At 52.5% G+C, this 24940-nt stretch overlaps 1 protein-coding gene and 1 pseudogene across 1 annotated transcript; one reads left to right on the top strand and one right to left on the bottom strand.

Moving 5' to 3' along the window:
• BLOC1S4 (biogenesis of lysosomal organelles complex 1 subunit 4) lies at positions 3385-5556 on the top strand. Its single transcript, XM_003356845.4, has one exon. The coding sequence runs from the start codon at positions 3425-3427 to the stop codon at positions 4079-4081; it is 657 nt and encodes a 218-aa protein (XP_003356893.2). The 5' UTR covers positions 3385-3424; the 3' UTR covers positions 4082-5556.
• On the bottom strand, positions 9913-10761 carry LOC100621781 (annotated as a pseudogene).

Here is a 24940-nt window from a genome sequence, read left to right as displayed (position 1 = left end):
ACCACGCAAGGGATCCGAGGGTCACATTTTGAGAACCAGTGGATGAGCCAGGAATTCTCAAACGAGTTACATCAGAACCACCAGGAAACGTGGTAAAAGTAGGGGCTCAGGCCCTTGAACAAGCTGGGCCTCCAGCTGATGCCCAAGCCAGCAAAGTTGGAGGAGCACCAAGCTCAGGAGCACCCAAAAGCCTTGTGGCCGTTTCCTCCATGCCCTGCCCAGTGCCTGGCACAGTCAGAGCTTCCTAGACCCTGGTGGCCGTCTGGGTACAAACTTCCCGGGCCTCGCTTCTGAGGTATTGGTATTTGTTTACTCTTCAGTTGGTAGGTGCCAGGGCTGGTTTGCCGGTGCCCCCTGCTGGTGATTTGTGGATCTGCACTGTGGTGGTCCTTGGCCCTTGGTGCTGGCTCACCCACATCACGTGAACGGGGTCTCAGAGACCCCCGCCCGGCCCTCCTAAAGAAGACCCAGGGCCTTGGGGTGCCTTGAGCAGCGGGCAGAGCAGGAAGTCTGTCCCCTCGGCCCTGGTCTCAAGCCCTCTCCGTGCCTTCCTCCCTCTGGCCCTCACGTTCGCCTGTTACTGGGTGAGGCATTTTCCTTGCTGAGGGTTGTGAGGACTGCAGGCTTATGTACAGCAGCTAGCTTGGTGCCAGCGGAGATGGGGGCTTGGCAAATGTAGTGCAATGAATTCGAATAAAATAGCATCCACAGAGCTAGTGGTACACAGGATAGAGGATAGACTGGGGGCATTTCCTAGGAATCTTCTTCATTTTAAGGCACGTTATACAGGAGTTCCCTAGTGCTTAATTTAAGGATCTGACATTGTCATTGCTGTGGTGCGACCTACACCACAGCTCACGGAAATGCCGGATCCAAAGTTACAAAGTTCATTAAACACCAGATCCTTAACCCACTGAGCAAGGCCTGGGATTGAACCTGTAACCTCATGGTTCCTAGTTGGATTTGTTAACCACTGAGCCATGATGGGAACTCCAAAAGCAAGAATGTTTGGAGGAGGCAAAAACTGTAAAAAAGTTATAAAGTTTATTTTATTTTTTTGAAGAATGAAAAATGGTGTATCTTTATTACTTTAATCACATTAACCACAAAGCTGGCTGATCATTTTTCAGTGAATTGCCTTTTCCATTTCTAGTGAGTCACATTCCTTTAAGGCCTACAGAATATTTCACTTTATGCATGTGTCCTAATACCTAACAGTATTCTGGTGGGCCATGTGCATTATTTCCAAACGACTGTGAACATCTTTCTACATAGAGTTATTTTCTCTTCTTCTTTTAGACTTTTTTCTTTAGTGTACCATTTCAGAAGATGAATTGCTGGGCCATTAGTGTGAATTTTTTTTTTGTCTTTTTGCCTTTTCTGGGGCCGCCCCTGCAGCATATGGAGGTTCCCAGGCTAGGGGTCTAATCAGAGCTGCAGCCACCAGCCTACACCAGAGCCACAGCAACTCAGGATCCGAGCTGAGTCTGCAACCTACACCACAGCTCACAGAGACGCCGGATCCAAAGTTACAAAGTTTGTTAAACGCACAGCGAAACATGTGGGAGAACACACAGAGAAGCAGTTTATTTAAGACAGAAGCAAGGCAGTAATACACAGCCAAAGAAGTGTGGGAAGGTGGCAGAGGGGTGATTTAAATCACATATATGGAGCAGTTCTTCTGAGTCTTTGTTTTCCTTTGGCCAATTTTGTTTTTATTTCTCACACCTGATCAGAGCCAGGGCCCTCCTCAATGTGTGCCCATCTTTTAGTCAAAATGGGTTCCAGCGCAAGTGCTTATGGGACGGTTAGCACAAGTTATTATGGCCTAGCATCCCCTTCCTTCCTGACCCCTCATGGTCTTGATGCACATGTGATGTTGGGGTCTCCCTAACCCTGAGCATGGGAAGTATGTGACCTTTCGATGTTTGCCCAAGCAGGAATTAGCTGTTCTCTGGTCTGGCCCTGCCACTACCTTTGCTTAAAAGTGCCCACAGGAGGAGTTCCCATCGTGGCACAGTGTTTGGCGACTCTGACTAGGAACCGTAAGATTTCGGGGTCGATTCTTGGCCTTGCTCAGTGGGTTGGCGATCTGGCGTTGCCGCGAGCTGTGGTGTGGGTTGCAGACGTGGCTCGGATCCCGTGTTGCTGTGGCTCTGGCGTAGGCCAGTGGCTGCAGCTCCAATTAGACCCCTAGCCTGGGAACTCCATGTGCCATGGGAGCAGCCCTAGAAAAGACAAAAAAAAAATGTCCACAGGAGACAAAGTCCATTTATTTACTCTGTTCTGTTGTTATTTTTAAAATTTTTTTATTTTTTGTCTTTTCAGGGCTACACCTTCGGCATATGGAGGTTCCCAGGCTAGGGGTTGAATTGGAGCCGTTGTTGCCAGCCTACTCCACAGCCACAGCAATGCCAGGTCCGAGCCGCATCTGCAACCTACACCACAGCTCAGGGCAGCACCCAGATCCTTAACCGACTGTTTGAGGCCAGGGATCAAATCCGCAACCTCATTGTTCCTAGTCTATCTCAAAGAATAAACAGGAGGCTGGCTGTAAAAGTCTAACCTGGAGCCTACCCACCTTGTGCCTCAGTATTATATTTTGACCTGGTTGGAGGTTACATGGTTGTATGGATATGAACAAAACAATAAATGTGTACTTTTTTTTTTTTAAACTATACCTACTGCATATGGAAGTTCCTGTGCCAGGATCGAATCCAAGCTATGAGAAAGCAACACTGGATTCTTAACGCAGTGCTTGGGCCAGGGATTGAACACCTGCCACTGCAGAGACAAAGCCAAGCCCTTAACCCACTGCACCACAGCGAGAATTCCATCCATGTGTACATTTAAGATTCATTTATTGTATTCGTTATACTTTCATATTTTTAAAAAGGGTTCTGAGAGTTCCCGTTGTGACTCAGTGGGTTAAGGACCTATCCTTGTCTCTGTAAGGATGCAGGTTTGAAAAATAAAATAAAATAAAAATAAAAATAATTAAAAAAAACCAAAAGGATGCAGGTGTGATTCCTAGCCTTGCTCCGTGAGTTAAGTATCCAGTGTTGCCGTAAGTCGCCATGTAGGTCGAAGATGCCGCCCAGATCCGTGTTGCTATGGCTGTCGCACAGGTCCCAGTTGCAGCTCTGATTTGACTGTTAGCGGGGGACCTTCTATATGCAGGCGCAGCATCAAAAATATAAAAAAGGGTTCTGAGCATGAACGTATACGCGGGGCCTGAGTGCTCCGGCCGCTGCAAGCGGAGGTGGCGCGGGCGCGCGCACGTGCCTGCGGCGGGCAAGGGACCAGAAACAAGGGGATTGCGCGGCGCAAAGTGCGCGCGTGGAGGCCGGAAGTGTGGCTGCGTGCCATGCGTGCGCATGCGCGCTGAGACCGGAAGTGGGTGGAAGTCTGGGCGTCGCGCGCCATGGAGGGTGACCCGGTTGGGTGCCTGCGGCCGCTGGAGGTGCCAGCGGCAGAGGAGGCGGATCCCCAGGTAGCTTCTTGGAGCGGGGACAGCGGCAACGTGTCCCAGAGCCACAGCAGCGCCTCTGGGCCGTGGGAGGACGAGGGTCCCGAGCTGGGCGCGCCGGGCCGGGACCTGCCGCTGCTGCGCCGCGCAGCCGCCGGCTACGCCACCTGCTTGCTGCCCAGCGCCGGGGCGCGCCCCGAGGTCGAGGCCTTGGACGCGAGCCTGGAGGATCTGCTCACCAGGGTGGACGAGTTTGTGGGTATGCTCGACATGCTGCGCGGCGACTCCTCCCACGTGGTTAGCGAAGGCGTGCCTCGCATTTACGCTAAGGCCACCGAGATGCGTCGGGTCTACAGCAAGATCGACCGGCTCGAGGCCTTCGTGGGGATGATCGGCGCCAGCGTGGCCAGGATGGAGGAGCATGTCGCCAGGGCGGAGGCCGAGCTGGGGACTTTCCCTAGTACATTCCGGAAACTCCTGCACACAATTAACGTGCCGTCCTTCTTCAACAAGGCGCCCTCCAGCAAATCCCAGCTGACGGGATACGAGCCCCCCGTCGTGTTTCGGACAGAAGACCACTTTCCCTGTTGCAGCGAAAGACCTCAGGTGTGAGTCTGCCGCACAGCGCTGCAAGAGGACGCGGTCTGAAATTATCAATTGAAAGTGCTGTTAATAGACATGCACGATGTTGGAGTTTGGAATTTTCAAGTAATTTTTTGCACACTTCATTTCTCACGTCTTCATCTCACATAGGATATAAGATTTTCTTTTTCTTTTTTCTTTTCTGCCCTGTGGCATGCGTTAGTTCTGGGGTCAGGAGAAGAACCTGTGCCACAGCAGTGGCTTAAACTATAGCAGTGACAACACCAGATCCTTAACCTGCCGAGCCACCAGGGAACTCCAGGATACATGATTTTCTATGTCTTCCAGTTCAGACTTGAAAGCTACTTGGTGTGGGGTTTGTGCGGGTAGGGACCAGGAAGCAAAATAAATGAATTTATGTATGCACTGTGGCAGAACTTATTTATTTTACGGCTCAACTAATAGTAATATCTTTTCAAGATTTGCATACTTGTATACACTTAAGAAAACTGAGCCTTTAAAGCCTTGTTAATTTGATCCCAATAGTGATTCAGTTTTCCATAGCTTACTTTTACTTTATTATTATTATTATTATTGTTATTTGTCTTTTTAGGGTCACACCTGCAGCATATGGAGGTTCCCAGGCTAGGGGTCCAGTCTGAGCTGTAGCCGATGGCCTGCCAGAGCCACAGCAACAGCAGATCTGAGTGGCATCTGCGACCTACACCGCAGCTCACGGCAACGTCGGGATCCTCAACCCACCGAGTAAGGCCAGGGATCAAACCTGAGTCCTCATGGATACTAGTCAGGTTCGTTAATTGCTGAGCCATGATGGGAACTCTTACTTTATTATTATTATTATTATTTTGCTTTTTTTAAGGCCACACCCTTGACATACGGAGGTTCCCAGGCTAGGGGTCTAATCGGAGCTACAGCTGCTGGCCTACACCACAGCCATAACAACACCAGATCCAAGCCACATCTGCAACTTACACCACAGCTCACGGCAACCCCAGATCCTTAACCCACTGAGCAAGGTGAGGGATTGAACCCACAACCTCATGGTTTCTAGTCAGATTCATTTCAGCTGTGTCCCTACTTTTACTTGAGATGGTAAATTATTTAAAATTTTATTAAACTTTCCATATAACAGATTAGAAATTGAAGGAAATTACACAACTTCTGAGAAAATGTATTGATTTATTGCAGCTAACTCTGAAGTTGCAATTCTGATATATATATTTGAAAGTATGACCTCACAATCTTGTCTACAGCAAACATGTCTATATATGACTACCAATGTTTGGTTTATAATTTATATATTAATAAATTTATTTTATTGGAAAAGCATTCCATCTGAAAACAACTTTATACATTTCCCTTTGTCTTTGAAAATAGACATGTTATGCGTATGATGTTAGGACTGAGATAAAGAAAAGTGGCTTGGGGAGTTCTCTGTGGCTCAGAGGGTTAAAGATCCCGCGTTGTCACTGCTGTAGCTCTGTTTCCAGCTATGACACGGGTTCCAGTGCATAGCCCTGGAACTTCCCCACATGCCACTGCTGCTGCCAAAAAAAGAAAAAGAAAAAAAGAAGACGTGGCTTGGGAGTACCTCCTTTAGAAGGCCAGTGGAGGGCGGGCCAGTGTGCAGTGGCTAACACGTCTGACCACAGACCATAGGCGGCTAATGGGAGAACTAACCCTATCTACTATTTCACTATCACAGTATTACATGTTTCTTTCTCCTCAAAATGAACCATTCGGTCATCTGTGTGAATGACTCGCATTGGAATTTTCTTTCACCCGGACAGCGTGGCGTCTTAAAGATCCCTTGCAGATACAACGGGCTCTGAGCTTGATTTTAATCCGTTTTGTAAGGTGGTCCTCTAGGTGATAGACCACAACAAGTGCACAGCTTAGGTTGCTTCTGTGTCGCTTGCCGTCGCTCTCTGCGGTTGATGAAGTAGCGCTCTCAACGTCTTGGAGACCTGGTCCTTCCGCCTCTGCCTAAGTCAGTAAAGAGCTGGGAGGGAGGCCCGGTTGTCAAAGGTGCCCCCTGCAGACCATCTGCTGCTGGGGTCCAGAGCGCCCCCACTTTCTAGAATAAACCGGAATGGGGACAGTGTCTATTAAAGGTTAAGAGGAGCGCCCCACCAGTCACCCTGGGCCTTGTTCTTCATTCCGCAGCCAAGAACACAAGAGCTGCTTAGAGTTTTCAGGAGTGCACAGGACATCCAAGGGCAGCCTCGGGCATCCAGAAGTCGCCTTGGATACACACGATGTTGGGTACCAAGTCTTCAAACGTGTGAATGAGGCAGTGAGCACCTCGTGGCTTCTTACCTTCAAGCCAGAACTTAGGAATCTTGGACCATGGGTGAAGAGGTGGGTCCTGGAGTCAGACAGCTTGGTGTGGACCTGCCGTGCTCTAGGACAGGGGTCAGCAAAGTCTTTAAAGGGCCAGAGAGTCAAAAGGCTGGCAGGATGCATGATCTCGAAACTACTCTGTCTTTTGGTGCAAAAGCAGCCACAAACAACACTAAACAAAAGTACAGGCTGTGTGCAAATGAAATCTTACTATAAAAACAGCTATGGCTTAGAGTTCCCATCGTGGCTCAGTGGTTAACAAATCCGACTAGCAACCATGAGGTTGAGGGTTTGATCCCTGACCTTGCTTAGTGGGTTAAGGATCCAGGGTTGCTGTGAACTATGGTGTAGGTCGAAGATGCAGCTCGAATCCTACATTGCTGTGGCTGTGGTGTAGGCCGGTGGCTGTGGCTCCAATTAGACCCCTATCCTGGGAACCTCCATATGCCACAGGTGCGGGCTTAGAAAAGACAAACAAACAAACAAAACAGCTATAGCTTGGAGTTCCTTGGTGGCCTAGCAGTTAAGGAACCTCGTCACTGCCGTGGCTCTGGTTCAGTCCCTGGCCTGGGAATTTCTGTATATGCCACAGGCACAGCAGGAAAAAAAAAAACCCAACAGGTATTTCTTGAAACACAAGCGACATACTGAGAGGAAAAACTCATCATGGTCTGGAATGAAGTGTTTTGGGGGGTTTTTTGTTTTGTTTTGGTTTTACATTTTTCTTGGCTGGTATGTTTACATAGATTCTTTTTTAAAAATAAAGTACATTTGATTTACAGTGTTGTGGAAGGCGGTCTTGCTTGGGTAAACTGCCCTCAGAAGGGGCAGCACAAGAAGAGGCGAAGCATTAGTTCCTGAGGATTTCTCTCTGCTGCCGAGACTGAACAAGGAGAAAGGTGCGCTCAGGATGGCAGACAGGGAATGCAGCCCACCAGCCGTCCTTGGCGGTGTCACAAGTCACAAGCAAGGGGAGCCCCGCATGGGTCCTGTCTGCCTCGTCACTTTGTCCCCTGGACGACGACAGTACCTTCTAAGGACTGACACAGCGAGGTGCTGTTAACAACGAGAGCCCCCATCTGATTCATCAGTAATGCCTGCAGGTGCCACCCCGAGACAAGCCAGAGGGCTCCCCTCTGCCCGCCCCATCTGACCCCATCTCACCGGGGCCAGACCCTGCAGGATCTGGCTCCCGTGCTCTGCTCGCTCTGACGGGCCCTGGACCTCTCTCCCTCACTCAGCGTCCCTCCAGCTCCACCTCGATTCCCGAAGACGCCCAGCACGTCCCCTCCACAGCTCTCACCACAGTTGTGTCTGGGTCATGATGCAGGTGGGCATGGGCCCCGGTCTGCTCCTCCTGAGCCGTATTCTCACCGTGCCCGGCACACTGATAGCTGGGGAGTGAATGACTCAGGCTGGCGGAGCAGCTGAAGATCTGGGTGAAAACCAGGATGGCCATGACAGACAGGAGGCAGACAGGCACACACAGTGATTCAATCACAGGTTTGCTGGGAAATGAAACTCCCGGGGGAGGGGGGGGGATGAGGCCCAAAGGGAAGTAAGACATGGTTCTCCTAAGAGCTGGAGAGGCCGGGGGGAGGAGGTCAGATGCCAACTTCGTCCAACCCAAGGTTCATGGACTGAGCTTGAATCCACAGAAGCATTCCCGTGGGTTCCAAAGACCACATTCTTAACTGCGCCTCAGGCATAATGCCGATAGAGAACTTGTAAAACTCTTTTCAAAGAGACTACTTCAGGAGTTCCCTCCTGGTGCAGCGGGTTAGGGATCCCTGCTGTGGCACTGGGTCAGTCCCTGGCCTGAGAACATCCACAAGCTGCAGGCACAGCCAAAAAAAAAAGAAAAGAAAAGGAGACAGACTCTTACAGGTCAAAAGGTTAAAAATAATTTGTTAAGAAAAAAAACATTTTCTGGGAGTTCTGGTGGTGGCTCAATGGAAATAAATCTGACTAGCATCCAGGAGGATGCAGTTTTGATCCCTGGCCACCTCAGTGGTTTAAGGATCCGGTGTGGCTGTGAGCTGTGGTGTAGGTCACAGACCTGGCTCGGATCTGGCATTGCTGTGGCTGTGGTGTAGGCCAGCGGCTACAGCTCCAATTGGACCCCGAACCTGGGAACCTCCATATGCCTCGGGTGCGGCCCTAGAATAGACAAAACAAACAAAAAATATTTTACAGTGACCTAAATCCTTCATCCCAGTAATAAAGAAAGAAATGCACTTTTTTTTTGGTCTTTTTGCCTCTTCTAGGGCCACTTCCTGTGGCACATGGAGGGTCCCAGGCTAGGGGTCTAATTGGAGCTGTAGCCGCAGGCCTATGCCACAGCCATAGCAACGCCAGACCCAAGCTGCGTCTGCAACCTACACCACAGCTCATGGTAACACCGGATCCCCAACCCACTGAGCAAGGCCAGGGATCGAACCCAAAACCTCATGGTTCCTAGTCGGATTTGTTAACCACTGCGCCGTGACGGGAATTCCAGAAGTGCACTTCTTTTAAAATGAAAGATTCTTCTTTATCATTTTCACTCTCAAAAAGGGAGGTGTCAGTTTGCGGTCACCTGAGACCCTGGGGCAAGAAAAAGGGAACTACGGAAGCCCTTGTAGCTGCCAGAGTGCCCTTGGCTGCAGGAACAGCTCCAGGCCAGCAGGGGGTGCTGTGGGGGCAGGAAAAGCTGCCGAAAAGCCGCTGGTCCAGCCCCCGCTTCAGGAAAAAAACACACCAGCACATGGCAGTCAGAGCCACCAGGCCCTGTGCACCCAAGGGCCTCACAGCCTGTACTCCAAGACACTGCTGGCAGCTCTCCTCGCCCTGGGCATAGGCAAGTGGCAAAGGTCGCAGGGCTACCGCCCTCACTCTCTGCTGTCCTGTTCTCTCCTACTAAGGCGCAGAACATGGCCTTTGTCTGTTTTGTGCCGCCCTGACTCTGTGCCACCTGGCGACCACCACAGCTCGTGGCAATGCTGGATTCCTAACCTACTAAGCAAGGCCAGGGATCAAATCGATACTAGTCGGCTTCGTTTCCACTGCACCACAACAGGAACTCCCTCCATCTTATGTACAGAGGTGTGCATGTGTCAATCTCAGCCCCCTAATTCTTCCCTCCCCTCCACTTTTCCCCTTTGGTAACCATAAATTTCATTTCAAAATCTCTTTCTTTCCGTTTTGTAGGTTCTTCCGTATAATTTTTCATAAGTGATCTCATGTGATATTTCTCTCTGATTTCCTTCACTTTGTATGATCATTTCTAGGTCAGTCCATGTTGCTACAAGTGGCATTATTTCATTCCTTTTCTTTTGGCCACACCCATGTCATATGGAATTTCCCAGGCCAGGAATCGAATCTGAGCTGGAGTTGCAACCTACGACCTGCACCACAGCAGCAGCAACGCCAGATCCTTAACCTACTGCGCCAGGCCGGGGGTGAAACCTGTGCCACCACAGAGACAACGCCAGGTTCTTATCCTGCTGAGCCACAGCAGACACTCCATTATTTCATTCTTTTTATGGCTGAGTAATATTCCTATATGTGTGCCACATCTTCTTTATTCAGTCCTTTGTTGTGAGCAGGAAAGTCCTACTCAGTCCTTTGTTGATGGACATTGAGGTTGCTTCTATGTCTTGACTATTGTAAATAATGGCTGGGAAGTTTTCTTTTTCTTTTTTTTTTCTTTTTACCGCTTTGATCAATGAAAGGGAAACTTTATTGAGGCCACAGGGCCATGGGGCTTGGGCAGGAGGCTGCCCTGCAGACACAGGAGAAGCCAGTGGAAAGGTCTTATTTGATCTTCTTCTTGGGGGTGCAGCTTGTTGGTGTGGCCACACTTCTTGCCGCAGGTCACAGCGCGGGGGTGCCGGCGAGCGTAGCACTTGCGGCACATCATCTTGTCACAGTTCTATTTCTGAGCGAGCCGGCGGAGGGAGGGCTCAATGATGCCACCTCGCAGACGAAGCATCAAGGGCAGGGTGGACTCTTTCTGGACGGTGTGGCCTGAGAGCGTCAGCCATCCTCCAGCTGTTTGCCGGCAAATTCAGACGCTGCTGGTCAGGCGGGATGCCCTCCTTAGCCTGGATTTTAGCTCTGGCATTCTCAGTGGCATCACTAGGCTCCACCTCCAGGGTGAGGGTCTCACCTGTCGGGGTCTTCACCAAGACCTGCACCTCGCCGTCTGTTCCGCCGCCTCCTTGGGGAGAAAGAGGGCAGCGGAACCGGAAACCGCAAATTCGCCGCCTGCGCACCCAGCACGCTGCGCGCTCGCGCCTCAGTCCTATTGTTCTTAATTTAAAAAACTTGGCAGGGGGGGGAGTCCTGTGGTGGCGCAGCAGAAACGAATCCTATTGGAATCCATGAGGATGTGGGTTCAATCCCTGGCCTCGCTCAGTGTTTTTGCGGATCCACCACTGACATGAGCTATGGTGTAGGTTGCAGATGCTGCTTGGATCCTGCATTGCTGTGGCTGTGGTGAAGGCCAGCGGCTACAGCACCGTTTGGACCCCTGGCCTGGGAACTTCCATATGGCACAGGTGCGGCCCTAAAAAAGACAAAAAAAATTTTTTTTTTAATTTTAGTTTTTTGCTTTTTAGGGCCACATCCTTGGCATATGGAAGTTTCCAGGCCAGGGGTCCAAACGGTGCTGTAGCCGCTGGCCTTCACCACAGCCACAGCAACGGCCAGATCCGAGCCGCGTCTGTGACCTACACCACAGCTCACAGTAACCCCAGATCCTTAACCCACTCAGTGAGGCCAAGAACCCGCAACCTCATGGTTCCTAGTTGGATTCGTTTCCGCTTCAGCAGGATGGGAACTCCTAAAAAAAATTTTTTTTTGCTCACACTTGCAGCATGCAGAAGTTCCCAGGCCAGGGACCAAACCCATGCCAGAGCAGTGACAATGCAGGATCCTTAACTGCTAGGCCCCCAGGGAACCCCTGAGGTAGTTTTAGATTGGTAGCAAAGTTGCAAAAATAGTTGGGAGAGTTCCTGTTTGTCTTTTCCCCAGCTCCCCCTAGTGACGGCATCTTACAAAACCCTAATGCAACGCCAAGCCCTGGAAGCTGACACTGACACGACACTGCTAACTAAACTGCAGACCTCATTTGGGTCTCGCCTGCTTTTCCGTGCACTCGGTGTACAGTTCTACGAATGGGGTTGCACAAAGATTTGTGTCACCACCACCACAACTGGGATACAGAGCTGTCCGGTCCTTCCCCAAAATCCCCTTATGCTGCCCTTGTGGTCCCCCCGCCCCTGCCCTGCCACTGATCCGCTCTCCACAGGAAGAGCTAACACTTTGGAGACTGTTGTAATTTACATCACAGCATGTAATCTTTTTTTTTTTTTTTTTTTTTTTTTTTTGTCTTTTTAGGGCTGCACCCGAGGCACATGGAAGTTCCCAGGCTGGGGGTTGAATTGGAGCTGAATCTGTGGCCTACACCACAGCCACAGCGATGCCAGATCCTTCACCCACCGAGCGAGGCCGGGGATGGCACCACATCCTCATGGAAACTAGTGGATTCATTTCCGCTGAGCCACAACAGGAACTCCAACATGTAATCTTTTGAGAGTGGCTTTGTCCCTCCAGGCTGTGTCCTGAGTTTGTCCCTTTTGGTCTCATGTGGTCTCTCGTCCCTAAAGGGAAGAGGCCTTGACCTCTCCTCTCCCCCAGGTCCCAGGCTCCGGGCAGGCTGGAGGCTCTGCCCCAGGGCCTCAACTCCCAGTGGCCCTGGGCACTGGTCCCCCGTGGTCCGTCTCCGCATTCCACAGGCAGCCTGGACTCTGCCTTGTGCCCAGCACCCCCCCACCTCTCACCCGCCTCTGCTAGGTGAGGACCGGGAGGTGACCCCCACTTTGCTGATGGGGAGCAGAAGCGTAGAGATGTCACTTGCCTCTAATTTGGCCATGAGCGGAGGTGCCCTGCTCCCTGGAAAGCCACTGCAGCACACGCCCACGGACCCCCCTGCCTCCCTGCTCCCCATGCAGGTGCTCCCACGATGGTCTGGGAGGGAGAAGGCCTCTGGATGGAGGTGTCATCCATGCTGAGACCTGAACCGGGAGGAGGCAGCCTGCCCACCAGCAGGAGGGGAGCGGCTCAGGCACAAGGGGACAACAACAAAGGCCTAGGCCCTGGGGGTAACAGGTGCAGCACCCGGCGCCCTGCGAAGCTTCTGAGTGAGAGAAGACGGGGGGCAAAGGCCTTGGGGGTGGGTTTTCATCCCCCTGCGTGTGGGGAGCCCCCTTCCTGGACATTCTGGTAAGGACGGAGTAGGAGAGCTCACAGGCAGTTGTGGACGTCCAGGAGGGACCACAGATAGAGAGGGAGACCCAGGGGACTTTGGGTGACTGCTGTACGTTCATGACAGCTCAAGAAAGCCAGCAGAGCGAAGCAGGCTCGCTTACCCCTAAAACCGTAAATAAAAGCCGGAGATACGCTTCCGGTGATTCAGTGACAGTGAAGGGAGGCCTGCGTTCAAGTTCAGGCAGACAGTGATCCTCAGGGCCAAGGGCAGGCGTTTAAGGGGAAGGTGACCTTCCACAGGGGGAGACCCTCAGGACACGGAAACCGAGACGCTTCACAGAGTTTAGCATCTGTTCCCACCCTTCTGCTGATCTGACCAAGGCCAGGACAGTCCTAGGTTGACCCTATAGGGTCAAGTCCTCTCTTGCTCTATACGAAGGAGGAGCTAGGGATGTAAGCCTGGTGTCTACTCAAGAATGAGGAAGAAGGGGGCCTTACCCGCTCCCCACTTTCCTTGGATTATAAACATGTAGCCCCCTACTCCTCAGGGCAGAGCCTCCTCACCTGCCCGCGTGTATCTCTCCCAAGAGTCCTGTCTGAACTAATCTGTTTCTTGCCTATCGCTTGGTCTCTTGCCGAATTTCTTCTGCGCGATGAGGCAGAATATTAAGTCAGGTCGTCAGTGGAGGAGCCTGGGCTTCCACGCAGTCTTTGATAAGGACATTGATGAACATTTTTGGCTTAAGGGCTCCAGGGAGTAACATCCCCACAGGCCCTGTTTACTGGAGGGAGTGGACCTACGCCCAGATGGGCATTAATCCCTAACCCCCCTGTGACTCAGTTTATGGGAAGAAAACGGCAAAGAAACTATGAGACTTACGGGACATTTCCACCCACTAAGATCCTATTGGACAAGGACTGATAGAGGTAATTGAACAAGGCCAATAGGAGAGGAGCACATCTTCCTGGAATAAAACCCCCTTACAGGACAATGGAGAAGGGGGGCTCTTCTTCCCCCTCCCAGCAACCCTGGGAGCTATTTGCTTTCCTTCGATAAAGACTTTGCTTACTTGCTGCCTGTGTGTTCGTGGAGTTCATTCTTCGACTGCCATGAACTAGAACCCAGATTCCGGGATCATCTTTCCTGTATCACTGAGACACAGAGAACCTGAGCCTCAGTACGTCCAGACACCAGGTGAGTGATTCTAATTAAAAAGACCCATGGGTTCAAGTCCCAGTCTGGGTTTTGGCAGAGTCAGAGGCGTTTCGGTTTCCAGACTACGTGGGTTCAAGTCCCAGCTCAACCACTTTGCAGCTGTCTTACCCTGGGAAACGTGGTTCCTTCCGGTTCCTCCGTCTCCCCCTTGTTTGTTTGTTTGATGGATTTTAGGGCCGCACCCACGGCGCAAGGAGGTTGGTTCCCAGGCTAGGGGTTGAATCAGAGCTGTAGCCGCCGGCCTACATCACAGCCACAGGAACACCGGACCCTTAACCCACTGAGCGAGGCCAGAGATAGAGCCTGCGTCCTCATGGATGCTCATCAGATTTGTTTCCCTTGAGCCACAACGAGACCTCCCTCAGTTTCCCCTTTGTTGCCGCTGTCCATGGCTGCCGAATAGACAGGTGGAGACAGAGCTTTGGGTGAAGGTGAAAAGAAGAGCTTTTATTGTTTTTCCAGACAAAGGAGGCCACAGCAGGCTAACGCCCTAAAAGACTGTCTTCCTTTGGGAGAGACCAGGAAGGGACCCTGCAGGTTGGGAGTGGAAGATAAGGCTGCGGATGAGGATTCAGGTAGATGCAGGCTTGCTTCTTCAAAGCGGGCCTCAGGCGGTCCAGAGGGTTCTGGGGGTCCTTGAGGCAACTGATCTCACGGGGCCCTGCTTCCTGGAATGCAGAAGCCTTCATCAGGTAGCTGACGTCTCCATCTGTAGGAGGTTTTAGTTCTGGGGAAGAGCTCAAAGATAATTGTCCTGCAGACATACTCTTTGCGGAGGAAGCAGGACCCGCCCCAAGGCTGCCCTGGTCTTTCTTGCTCCTCCCTGGCCTCTGCATCCCCTCCCGTCCCTGATTAGCAACGGTTTGAATCTGCCCTTTAGAACTTCAGGAAGTCATGGAGCTGAAGCTTACTCCCTATAACCGAGCAGTGGGGGACCCAGAAAGGCCCTCTCGGTCTCAGCATCTGTAAAACGGCAATGACCAAACTCATAAAGGATCGTGAGAGGCTTCAATGAGCTCATCAAATTGGCTCAGAGCCGTGCCCGGCCCATGGTTAGCACTTCAGAGGGCAGGACCCACCCGTTCCAGAAGGGAGCAGGGAAGAGGCCCAGTCTTGGCCGTAACCAGTATGTCAAGTCTGCGACTCCTGTGCTCTTTCTCCATCTCAGTGTTCCCAATGTATTTTATATTTTTTAATGTTTCCTCCCAGTCTTAGAATCAGCCAGGATTTAAAAAATACTGATGGAAATGCATGGATAGGAGCTGGCAGACTTCTTCTGGACTCTTCTAGCCTTTGAGATACTGAGGACCAGAGAAGCCAAGGAAACTACCTAAGATCACACAGCCTGTGAGTGGTGGACGTGGGAGTTGGACTCAGGCAGTCTGGTTTCAATCTTTGGCTCCACGCCCCTGGATGGCTTCATTTATACATGCAATTCTTTATTCAGTCACCCAATGAACACTGTTTGGAACTGATAACACACACTGGGCCCTCATCTGGGCACGGACGACACAGGTGTAAGACCCGGTTCCTGTCCTCAAGGGACAGCGGAGGGAGAGACTAAAGAGTCATCTCGGTGGTCACAAGGAAAAAGCTTGGCCTGCTCTGTGAGGTCTGGGGTTGGGGTGGGCAGTCAGGGCTGGCTCCCTGGAGGAGGTGATGACTGAGCTGAACATTGCCGGTTGAGTCGAAGTTTGCCAGGGAGAGATTTGAGGGGAGAGGCACTCTCTAGACGGAACAGCGTGTGCACCCCGAGAGAGCCTATGATACAATGGCGTGATCATTGTGCAATTAACGTATGAAAATTCAGCTTGGCGTATTGAATTTGACTTTTTTTTTTTTCCCGTCTTTTTAGGGCCACACCCACAGCATATGGAGGTTCCCAGGCTAGGGGTCCAATTGGAGCTGTAGCCGCCAGTCTACGCCACAGCCACAGCAACACAGGATCCGAGCCGTGTCTGTGACCTACACCACAGCTCACAGCAATGCTGGATCCTTAACCCACTGAGCAAGGCCAGGGATCAAACCTGCAACCTCATGGTTCCTAGTCGGATTCACTAACCACTGAGCCATGACAGGACCTCCAAATTTTACAGTTTTTTAAAGAAAAAAAAAAAAAAAAAGGCTAAGCACGAGATGGGAGTAAGGACCCTGCAGCTGGGGTGTTAGTCTGACTCCCACGAGCCTGTGGAGCCTGGGGCCTCTCATTTTGCGGATGGTTGAATTCAGGCAGTAGGAACCTCTGTGGTTTGAGGCTGGGGTGGGGCAGAGCATCATGGCTGTGGGTTGGAAAAATAATTTTCCAGAAAAGAAAGATAAGTTTGTGAAGAAAAGAAACACTGCTAGCAGAGTGGGCGGACTTCCTGATAGTCAGGGAGAGCAGACCCCCCCGGCACAAGATCCTGTCCGTTTTTATAGCCCAGGGAGAGAAAAGACGTACACCTGCTGATCTGATGGGTAGTTGGGGAAAGGGGGTTCTTACTGGTTGGTTGGGGCGCTTATACAAGGCCCTACAGGGCGGGGTGAGGAGTGGGCTGCATGCCTTTCCCAGGAGGGGTAGGAAGGCGTAGGCGGGGTTGCTCAAGGTGGGGAAGTGATGTTACAATGAGATGGGTGCGGCGATGACAGGAGTCTGGTCATTCTCGTCTGGGCCAGAGGCTTTGAGTTCAGTCTCCTGGAAGAGGCCTTGAAGTCCTACAGACAGGGTGGGGCTCGCAAGCCACTGCAAAGACTGTGGCCTTTATCCTGGGGACCACAGGGGTCATTAATGGCTTTGCCCAAAGAAATCACAGTGACCTTTCACCCTGTGGTCATCCGGTCACCCCGTAGCCACTCAGCAGGTGGCCGGTCCAGTCTGTACCACACTGCCCCCTAGGGACTTCAGAGATCTATAGTGACATCACTGTTGGGGGTGTCACCAGGATGACAGAGCCCGAGGACATAAGCATGTGTTGACCTGCACTCTGTGCTGGAGCCTGCCAAGGCTCAAGGGTTTGCCAGCTGCCCTGGGAGAGGCAGGGTCAGCTCCCTGGGGGGCAATGCAGGTTCTCAGCCCTCGAGCTCCTGGACATCCCGCCTGTGGTCACTAGGGGGCAGTGACGTGCAGCTGAACTGGGATCCCTGGAGCTGAGGGCCTTGAGCAAGTCCTGAGCTTCTGTTTCCTCTTCTGGAAGCTGCAGCGGGACTACGTGGGCTTAACAGGGCAACAAAAATCTCCTGAGAACCTTCTGGGGGCTGACCTAAATCTTTTTTTTTTTTCTTGCTTTTTAGGGCCATGGCATATGGAGGTTCCCAGGCCATGGCATATGGAGGTTCCAGTCGGAGCTACAGCTGCCAGTCTATACCACAGCCACAGCAACACCAGATCTGAGTCATGTCTGCGACCTACACTACAGTTCATGGCAACACCGGATCCTTTACCCACTGAGCAAGGCCAGGGATAGAACCCTCATCCTCATGGTTACTAGCCAGATTTGTTTCCCCTGCGCCATGACGGGAGCTCCCCACCCTAAGTCTTCCTAAGGGACCACAGTCCTATGGACCCTCCTTATGGGGCTCCCACCAAGCAGTGGGACTCCTATGTGCTCCCCCAGACAGAGGGACTATGCGGGGAGGGAGGGAGGCCCCAGGGGACAGACAGCCAGTGGAGGCCCCAGAGGAGCCCACATTCTTGGCCAGCAGAATCTGTAAGCTTAACAGGTGGCTGTTCCAGGCCAGAATCACAGAGTAATTTCTCCATAGCCAGAGTAAGGGGACCTCCCCGGGGGGCAGCTCAGGAGTGGGACGGCCCAGTCACCCATCTGCACTGACAGGGACAGGGCAGGGAAGTGCAAGGGCCTGGAGTCGGGGCAGAGTCCACAGGAGCCTCAGAGGGGGAGAGGACCCACCCCGCCAGGGCAGCAGGGCCAGGCTGGCAGGGCAACCGCAGGGCCCAGCAGGGAGGCTGATCCCAGGGTGCTTGGAGAGCTTGGCGAGGGTACCAAGTCCAAAGTCAGGAAGGCAGGAGGTGAGGGAGATGAGGGGCGGGCCGGCAGCCTTGGAGTTTGTCCCCAGGAAGATCCAACCAAGGGAAATCTGACCAAGAGACTCCCTGGGGACCACACAGGGGCGGGGTGCGGGGCAGCGGCAGAGTGAGGTTACAGCAGCCCCTTAAGCATCGTCGTCGTGGGATCCCCCTTCCCAGGCAGGTGGGTCTGCCTTAGCTGGAGGTTTGGCAGCCCTCCTTCCCTCCCCTCCTCCCCCTCCCCCCTCTCCCCTTTCCCCTTCCCTCCCCTCCCTCCCCCCCCAGGGCTCTGCTCCATTCATGCCCACCAGCCTTCCAGAGACTGACCCCAAGGCCCTGACCCCAGGAAAGAAATGCCCCAGCCTGAGGAGAGGGCACTGTTCTGGTCACTGGCACGGGGCACTTTGAGGGTACCTCTCCCCAACAGCTGCTGTGAGTACACTCACCCTGCGTGTCCTGACCCAGTCGAACTTCTGAAGGCCCTGGAGCAACCAGACCACACCCACACCCCCACACACTCACACACCCATGCTGGTAAAATACACAGGCACAGGATTCAGACAGACCTGGGTTCCATCCCTGTTCCAGCGATGAACGTGGCGGAGTCACAGGGGCTCTCTGACCGTCAGTGTCCTCATCTGCGGGGTGGGTTTCGAAGGGCACCGACCCCGCGGGATTGCTGAGGAGCAGCTGAGCCCAGGAGCGCAGGGGCCCTGGCGTGGCAACATCATTCCGAAGACTTTAGAGAATTTCCTGGGTCCCAGGGCAGGGGGAGGCGGGATGGGGGGCGGGCCTGCGTGTGTGTGTCTGTGTGTGTGTGTGTGTGTGTGTGACCCCTCCCTGCCCCCCCAGACTACACGTGTAGACTCGGCCTGTCCACACGCGCCCGTGGCTCTGTGCCCACCTCCCACCCTGGTGAGGCCTCGGGAAGGTCGCAGATGGCCGGCCCGGGGTGGCCTCCGTTTCAGGCCGTGCTGGGGCCTCCTCGTAATAAAGACCTGTTTCTTCCCGGCCACACACTTGGCCTGGAGACTGAGGGCTCAGGCAGCGATGCTGAGCGCCCGCCCTGGACACACTTGGGCCTTCTGTCCGCGCCCGCGGCCTGTGCGCGGCTCACAATGCGGCCCTGTTCTCCCCTCCGCGCCGCCGCCACGCTCCGGCCTCGGGGTGGGGGGCGGCTGCTTCCACCGGCTTCCAGCTTCCAGAAGACACTGTGTGTGTGTGTGTGTGTGTGTGTGTGTGTGTGGCCGCAGACGGGCGCCTCCTCGAAAGCCGCCCTTTCCACTAAAAGGTGATTTGCTCACAGCGAAACACATGCATCAGGCAGGGGCTCCGCTCAGCTTCCCTCCCAGCTGGGCACTGGGGCGCTGGGCCTTTGCACAAGCTGTTCCTCTGATCTTTGTAGGGCGGTCTCCTCCTCTCCTTCAAGCCTGGGTTTCTCCCTTGGGCTGGGATCTGCCGCCACTGACCTCTGTTTGTCTCATGGCCCTGCTTTTTTATTTGTTTTGTCTCAGCCACGTGGAAGTTCCCCGGGCCAGGGATCAAACCCGCACCATGGAAGTGACACCGCTGATCCTTAACCCTCTGAGCCACTAGAGAACTCCTCCAGGCCCTGTTTGAGCTTCCCCGTGTATTTAGCATTTGTCTTGTCCCTCCAGAGGGTAAGCTTCATGCCTGTCCCTCAAAGCCCAGCCCAGTGTGTGGTTGAAGAAGGCCACAGTCAAGATTTGCTAGATGCAGGTTCGATCCCTGGCCTTGCTCAGTGGCTTAAGGATCTGGCGTTGCTGTGAGCTGTGGTGTAGGTCGCAGAGACAGCTTGGATCCCACATTACTGTGGCTGTGGTGCAGGCCAGCAGCTGTAGCTCCAATTCGACCCCTAGCCTGGGAACCTCCATATGCCGTAGGTGCGGCCCTAAAAAGACCAAAAAAAAAAAAAAAGATTTCCAAACGGATGACTGAACACATCAGCCACTCTATGTAGAAATCAACCTATGAGTCCGTGAGGCCATGGCTCAATGGGTTTGATTCCTGCATCGGCACTCCGGCAGGGGTCCTTCCTAATATTTTTCATCATCTGCTCTTCCCCGCTCACCTCTAAGCCCTTACGGGGAAGTGGTGGGACCACTGGATGTACAGATGAAGCTTAAGCTACCAGTGAAGGAAACAGGCAGGAAAAGAGGCCAGTGCTTCTCTGGAGCAGGGACTGGGCGCTCCTCGGGGCGGGCTGGTCAGGGAAGGCTCCCTGGGGGAGGTGAGACAGTCCCTGTGTGGGATCCCAAGAACGGAGCTGCCATTCAGCAGGGCACGGGAGCCGTGGGAGCCGTCCATGCCACGGACAGGCCCCTGAGGGACACGGTGCTAGCCTCGGGCTCCGCGGGATTGGTGCAAGGATGAGGCCTGAGTTTGCCCTGCATGGTCAGTGGTGGAAGCCCAGGAGAACCCGTTTCATTTCAAAACAATCTCTGCATCCCAGAGCAGAGCCACCCAGAGATGGAGTGACCTGTCCGAGGAAGGAATGAGCTCTCTGTCCCGAGGGATATGAAAGCTGCACAGGGAGAGGAATGAGGGGTCAGCCTAGCCAGGAACTGCAAAATCCCTTCTAATCCAAAGACTCTCTAGGTCTATAATGGACAGTGGTCTGGCACAGACAGAGGAGGAGGTGTTTATCAGGTTATACCAACATACGACTCATGCAAATACACATGCAGATGATCATTACAGGGGTTTTTTTTAAAATAATGAAAAACATTCTCATAAATTCCATTTTTTGAAAGTTATCCTAATTCAATCAGCATGTGTGTATTCAGATGCTTGGTTATAAGAATGCTCAATGCGGTATTGTTTGTAACAGAGGAAAACTGGAAACAGCTTGAAAGTTCATTTATATGTTTATTTTTTGTCTTCCCTCTAGACTGAGTGCCAAGAGGGTGGGCCCTTGTCTGTCTCATTCACTGCTCTATCCATCAGACCTTGTGTGTCCAAGAGATACAATGCAATCTGGTTTTTTTTGTTTTTTAAGAATTTTTTTTGTATCCTTTGGAGTTCCTGTGGTGCAGTGGAAACAAATCTGACTAGCACCCATAAGGACACAGGTTCGATCCCTGGCCTCACTCAGTGGCTTAAGGATCTGGCATTGCCATGAGCTGTGGTGTGGGTTGCAGACGTGGCTCAGATCCTGTGTTGCTGTGGCTGGAATGAGAGCCAACAGCTTTAGCTCCAATTAGACCCCTAGCCTGGGAACTTGCGTATGCCACAGGTGTGGCCCTAACAGAAGCTAAAAAAAAAAAAAAAAACAAAAAATTTTTTGTATCCTTTGATGAGAGGGTGGGAGGAGGAGAGAGAGAGAAAGAGAAAGACAGAAATGCAAGAAATGCATCAGAATGTTGAGTGAAGTGGGAGATGGAATTAAAGGTAATTTTTGTTTTCTTTGTCTTTATGTTGTACTAGCTATTTAAAAAACATGTATTATGTTTGTAACATGAAAAAATTTTTAAGAAAAAATAGAACAACATCAGGGTTAAAAAAAACGCAATTGCTTCCTTTGCTGAGCTCGGAAAATGGATTTTTAAAGCCAAACTAAATCGTGTAGGACTTTATCCGAATGTCCCTAGTGGCCCCGTATTGCCATCTGGCTAGAAGAACACCAGAACCATCCAGCTCCTCTGGGTGGGGACAAAAACAATTTTCAGTTTTGCAGTGGCCGCCGCTAAAACCATCGCCCCTCCAAGGTGGCTTTTTTACAGCCTCCTCTGGGCGCAGACTTGAGATTTATCTGTGCCAACAGGCTGTGTGCACATGCTGTTTGGATGCCCCAGCGCTCTTCTGCTCAAGGCAGATAACAAAACACAGAGAGCTGCACCAACAGGCATCTGCCTTTGAATTTGTCTTCCAAAACCAACAAGCTCCCTCACTCTTCATGGAGAAACCAACCTGTTTCGGATTGTTTGAGACCGTGGGATGGGGAGTTCTCTCTCATTGTGACTCAGCAGGTTAAGAACCCGACCAGTATCCGTGAGGATTCGGGTTCGATCCCTGGCCTCCCTCTGTGGGTTAAGGACCTGGCATTGCTGAAAGCTGCAGTGTAGGTTGCAGATGGGGCTCAGATCGGGTGTGGCTGTGGCTGTGGCGTAGCCAGTTTCAATTTGACCCCTCGCCTGGAAACTTCCATATACCGAGGGTATGGCCCTTCGGGCAGGGGCGGGTGGGGGAAGGCCATGAACCGGCCTTCTGCATTTCTCCATGGTCAAGGGGACTCGCCTCCAGGGCTGCTCAGAGGGATGGCAACCGCCTGCTAGAAGCCACCATTCACCACATCCTGCCTGGGGAGGTGCAGAGTTCCCTGTCCCCGGAGGTGTGCAAGCTGAGACTGGGAAACCCCTCGGCAGAAGCACGATATTGGGAATTCAAGGGCAAGGTTAGGGGCAGTGCCGAGGGCTGAATCAAGTTTCCCTGAAATCCGTGTGTACCGTGGAACATGACTGTATATGGAGATGGGTCTTTAAAGAGGTCGAGTTCGGTGGGGTCCCTCGTGTGGGCCCCAACCCAGGAGGACTGGAGGGGCTTAGGGCCTAGACAGACCCAGAGATCAGGTGAAAAGGAGACACAGGGAGGGCGAGAGGCCGCAGGACAAGCTGCCCTCATCTCGATCTTGGACTTCCAGCCTCCAAAACTGTCAGCAAGTAAGTTTCTGCTATTTAAGCCCTAGCCCGTGGCCCTTTGTGACAGTGGTCCTGGCAGGGTGGGCACGAGTGTTGGGCAAGAGAGCTGTGCTCAGAGGGTGAAGTGATACCCAGGGTCTCACAGGACCAGCAAAGCCAGATTCGAGTCCGGGCGGCCCTGCCGCAGGTCTTTCTTTCCACTGTACTTGTGACTCACCCTGACGGCTGCCCTAGCAGCAGTTTGCCTAAGATTCTGGAACTGTCCAGAGGAGGAAGGGGACTTCGGGTGACCAGGGAGCCTTCCTAGAGGAGGTGTCGCTTACACGAGGGTGTGAGCAGGAGAAAGGAGGGACCGCCATCCTCTCTGACAATGGCAAGGACAGCACAGAACCTGCCAAGCCCGCGGCTCCACTCCCGGGAGCGAGTGTGCGTGGCTATCCTGTCCTGTCACTCACTGAGAAGCATGTGCTGGCACTACCCACCCCAGGCAGTGGGCTCCGAGGTTCTGCCTCCCGGGAGGAGGCCTGGCTGAAACCACAGCCCTGCCTCTTTCTGGCTGTGTGCTCTTGGAGAAGTTACACAACCTCTCTGAGAAATTGCTTAAACGTTCCGCACAGGATGCTTTCATTCCTCGGGTCTATATTTCTCGAGCACCTACTATGTGCCGTGGGCACTGAGGGAAGAGCAGGGAACAGAGAGCTGCTCGCGTGGACCTGTCATTCTAGAGAAGGACCCACAGGGAGGAGGTGAAATGGTCAGGGAGGCCCCTCTGCAGAGGGTACCCTATGGGAGACTCGGGAGGTGGAGGCTCACGAAAGAGCGATGAGGGCAGGGTGCTTGCCGGCCCATCAACATCAGCAACATTCTTTCTTTTTTCGTTCTGTTTCGGCTTTATTTGGCCACGCCTGCATATGTGGAAATTCCCGGGCCGGGGATCGAACCTGCGCCATAGCAGTGACAAGCCTGGATCATTAGCCACCAGGGAACGCCCAGTGTTGTTATTTCTGGTGGTCATTCCTCCTGCTCCTGCTGCTGTGGCTTCCACTGGCCGTTCGTAGGACTGACCATCTGCAAAAACACCTGCACTTTCTTGACATCAAACCCAAGAAAACAAGCCCTGCTCTCTGCTTCCACCTGCAATGCTGGTGCCTTGGAAGGGACTGGGAAAGGACCCTGCCCACGTCAATGAGCTCCTTCTCTCTCTCTCTCTCTCTCTCTTTCTTTTTTTTTTTTTGTCTTTTTGTCTTTTTAGGGCTGAACCCACAGCATATGGAGGTTCCCAGGCTAGGGGTCTAATTGGAGCTGTAGCCACCGCCCTACAGCACAGCCACAGCAATGTGGGATCCGAGTCAAGTCTGCGACCTACACCACAGCTCACGGCAACGCTGGATCCTGAACCCACTGAGCAAGGCCAGGGATCAAACCCTCAACCTCACGGTCCCCGTCAGATTCATTAACCATTGCGCCGCAATGGGAACTCCTCTCTTTCAGATTTGTGAGTCGTAAGAATTCTTTATCCAGTCTGGATATTGATCTCTTATTAGATGTGTGATTTGCACATGTTTTCTCCCCTGTTGATGGCATCCTTAGAAACATCAAAGTTTTTAATCGTGATAAAGTCCAGTGTAGCTATTTTTTGCTTTTGTTGTCTATGCTTTTGGTGTTATAACCAAGAAATCGTTGCCAAATCCAGTGTCCTTACGTTTTCCCCCAAGGTTTTCTTCTTCTTTTTCTTTTTATAGCCGCACCTGTGGCATATGGAGGTTCCCAGCTAGGGGTCACATCGGAGCTGCAGCGGCCCGCCTACACCACAGCCACAGCCACACCAGATCCCTAAGCCACTGAGCGAGGCCAGGGACGGAACCCGCATCCTCATGGATGCTAATCAGATTTATTCCCACTTTGTCACAACGGGAACACCTAAAGTGTTTTTTTAAGTCTTTGTTCCCTCTCAGGCACATTGAAAGTTCATCAAAATGTGAATAAGTGTGCTCCTGTTGAGGTGAGATGAGAGGTGCATTTTTCCTTTCTTTTCCTATTTTAAAATGTGTGATTTGCTTTATTGTGTTGCTGTTGTAATAAACTCCCCGTGCGTGTAACTGTCGGCATATTCCGTGGAGCCACTTTCATTATCACCTCCCCGCCCCCACCCTGAGCCCATTTCCAGCTGCCTGCGACCTAAGCTTATCTGCGAACCGCAGTGTGTGCAACTGACCACTGCCTTTTCTTGCTCTTCTGAGTCAACAAGACTCAAGCAGGGAACGAAGCACACAGGTGAGACCAGCAGGCCTGACCTCCCCACGTCTTGGTGACTCAGTGGCTGTCATCGCCCGTCCTCCTCCCAGCCCTCCGCCCAGCACAGAGCCGCCCCCAGGGCAGGGAGGACGGGCACGAGG

The sequence above is a fragment of the Sus scrofa genome, chromosome 8, assembly GCF_000003025.6.
Source record: "Sus scrofa isolate TJ Tabasco breed Duroc chromosome 8, Sscrofa11.1, whole genome shotgun sequence".
Taxonomy (NCBI): Eukaryota; Metazoa; Chordata; class Mammalia; order Artiodactyla; family Suidae; genus Sus; species Sus scrofa.
Note: the sequence above shows the minus strand (reverse complement) of the source record. Positions and strands in the feature narration are given on the sequence as shown.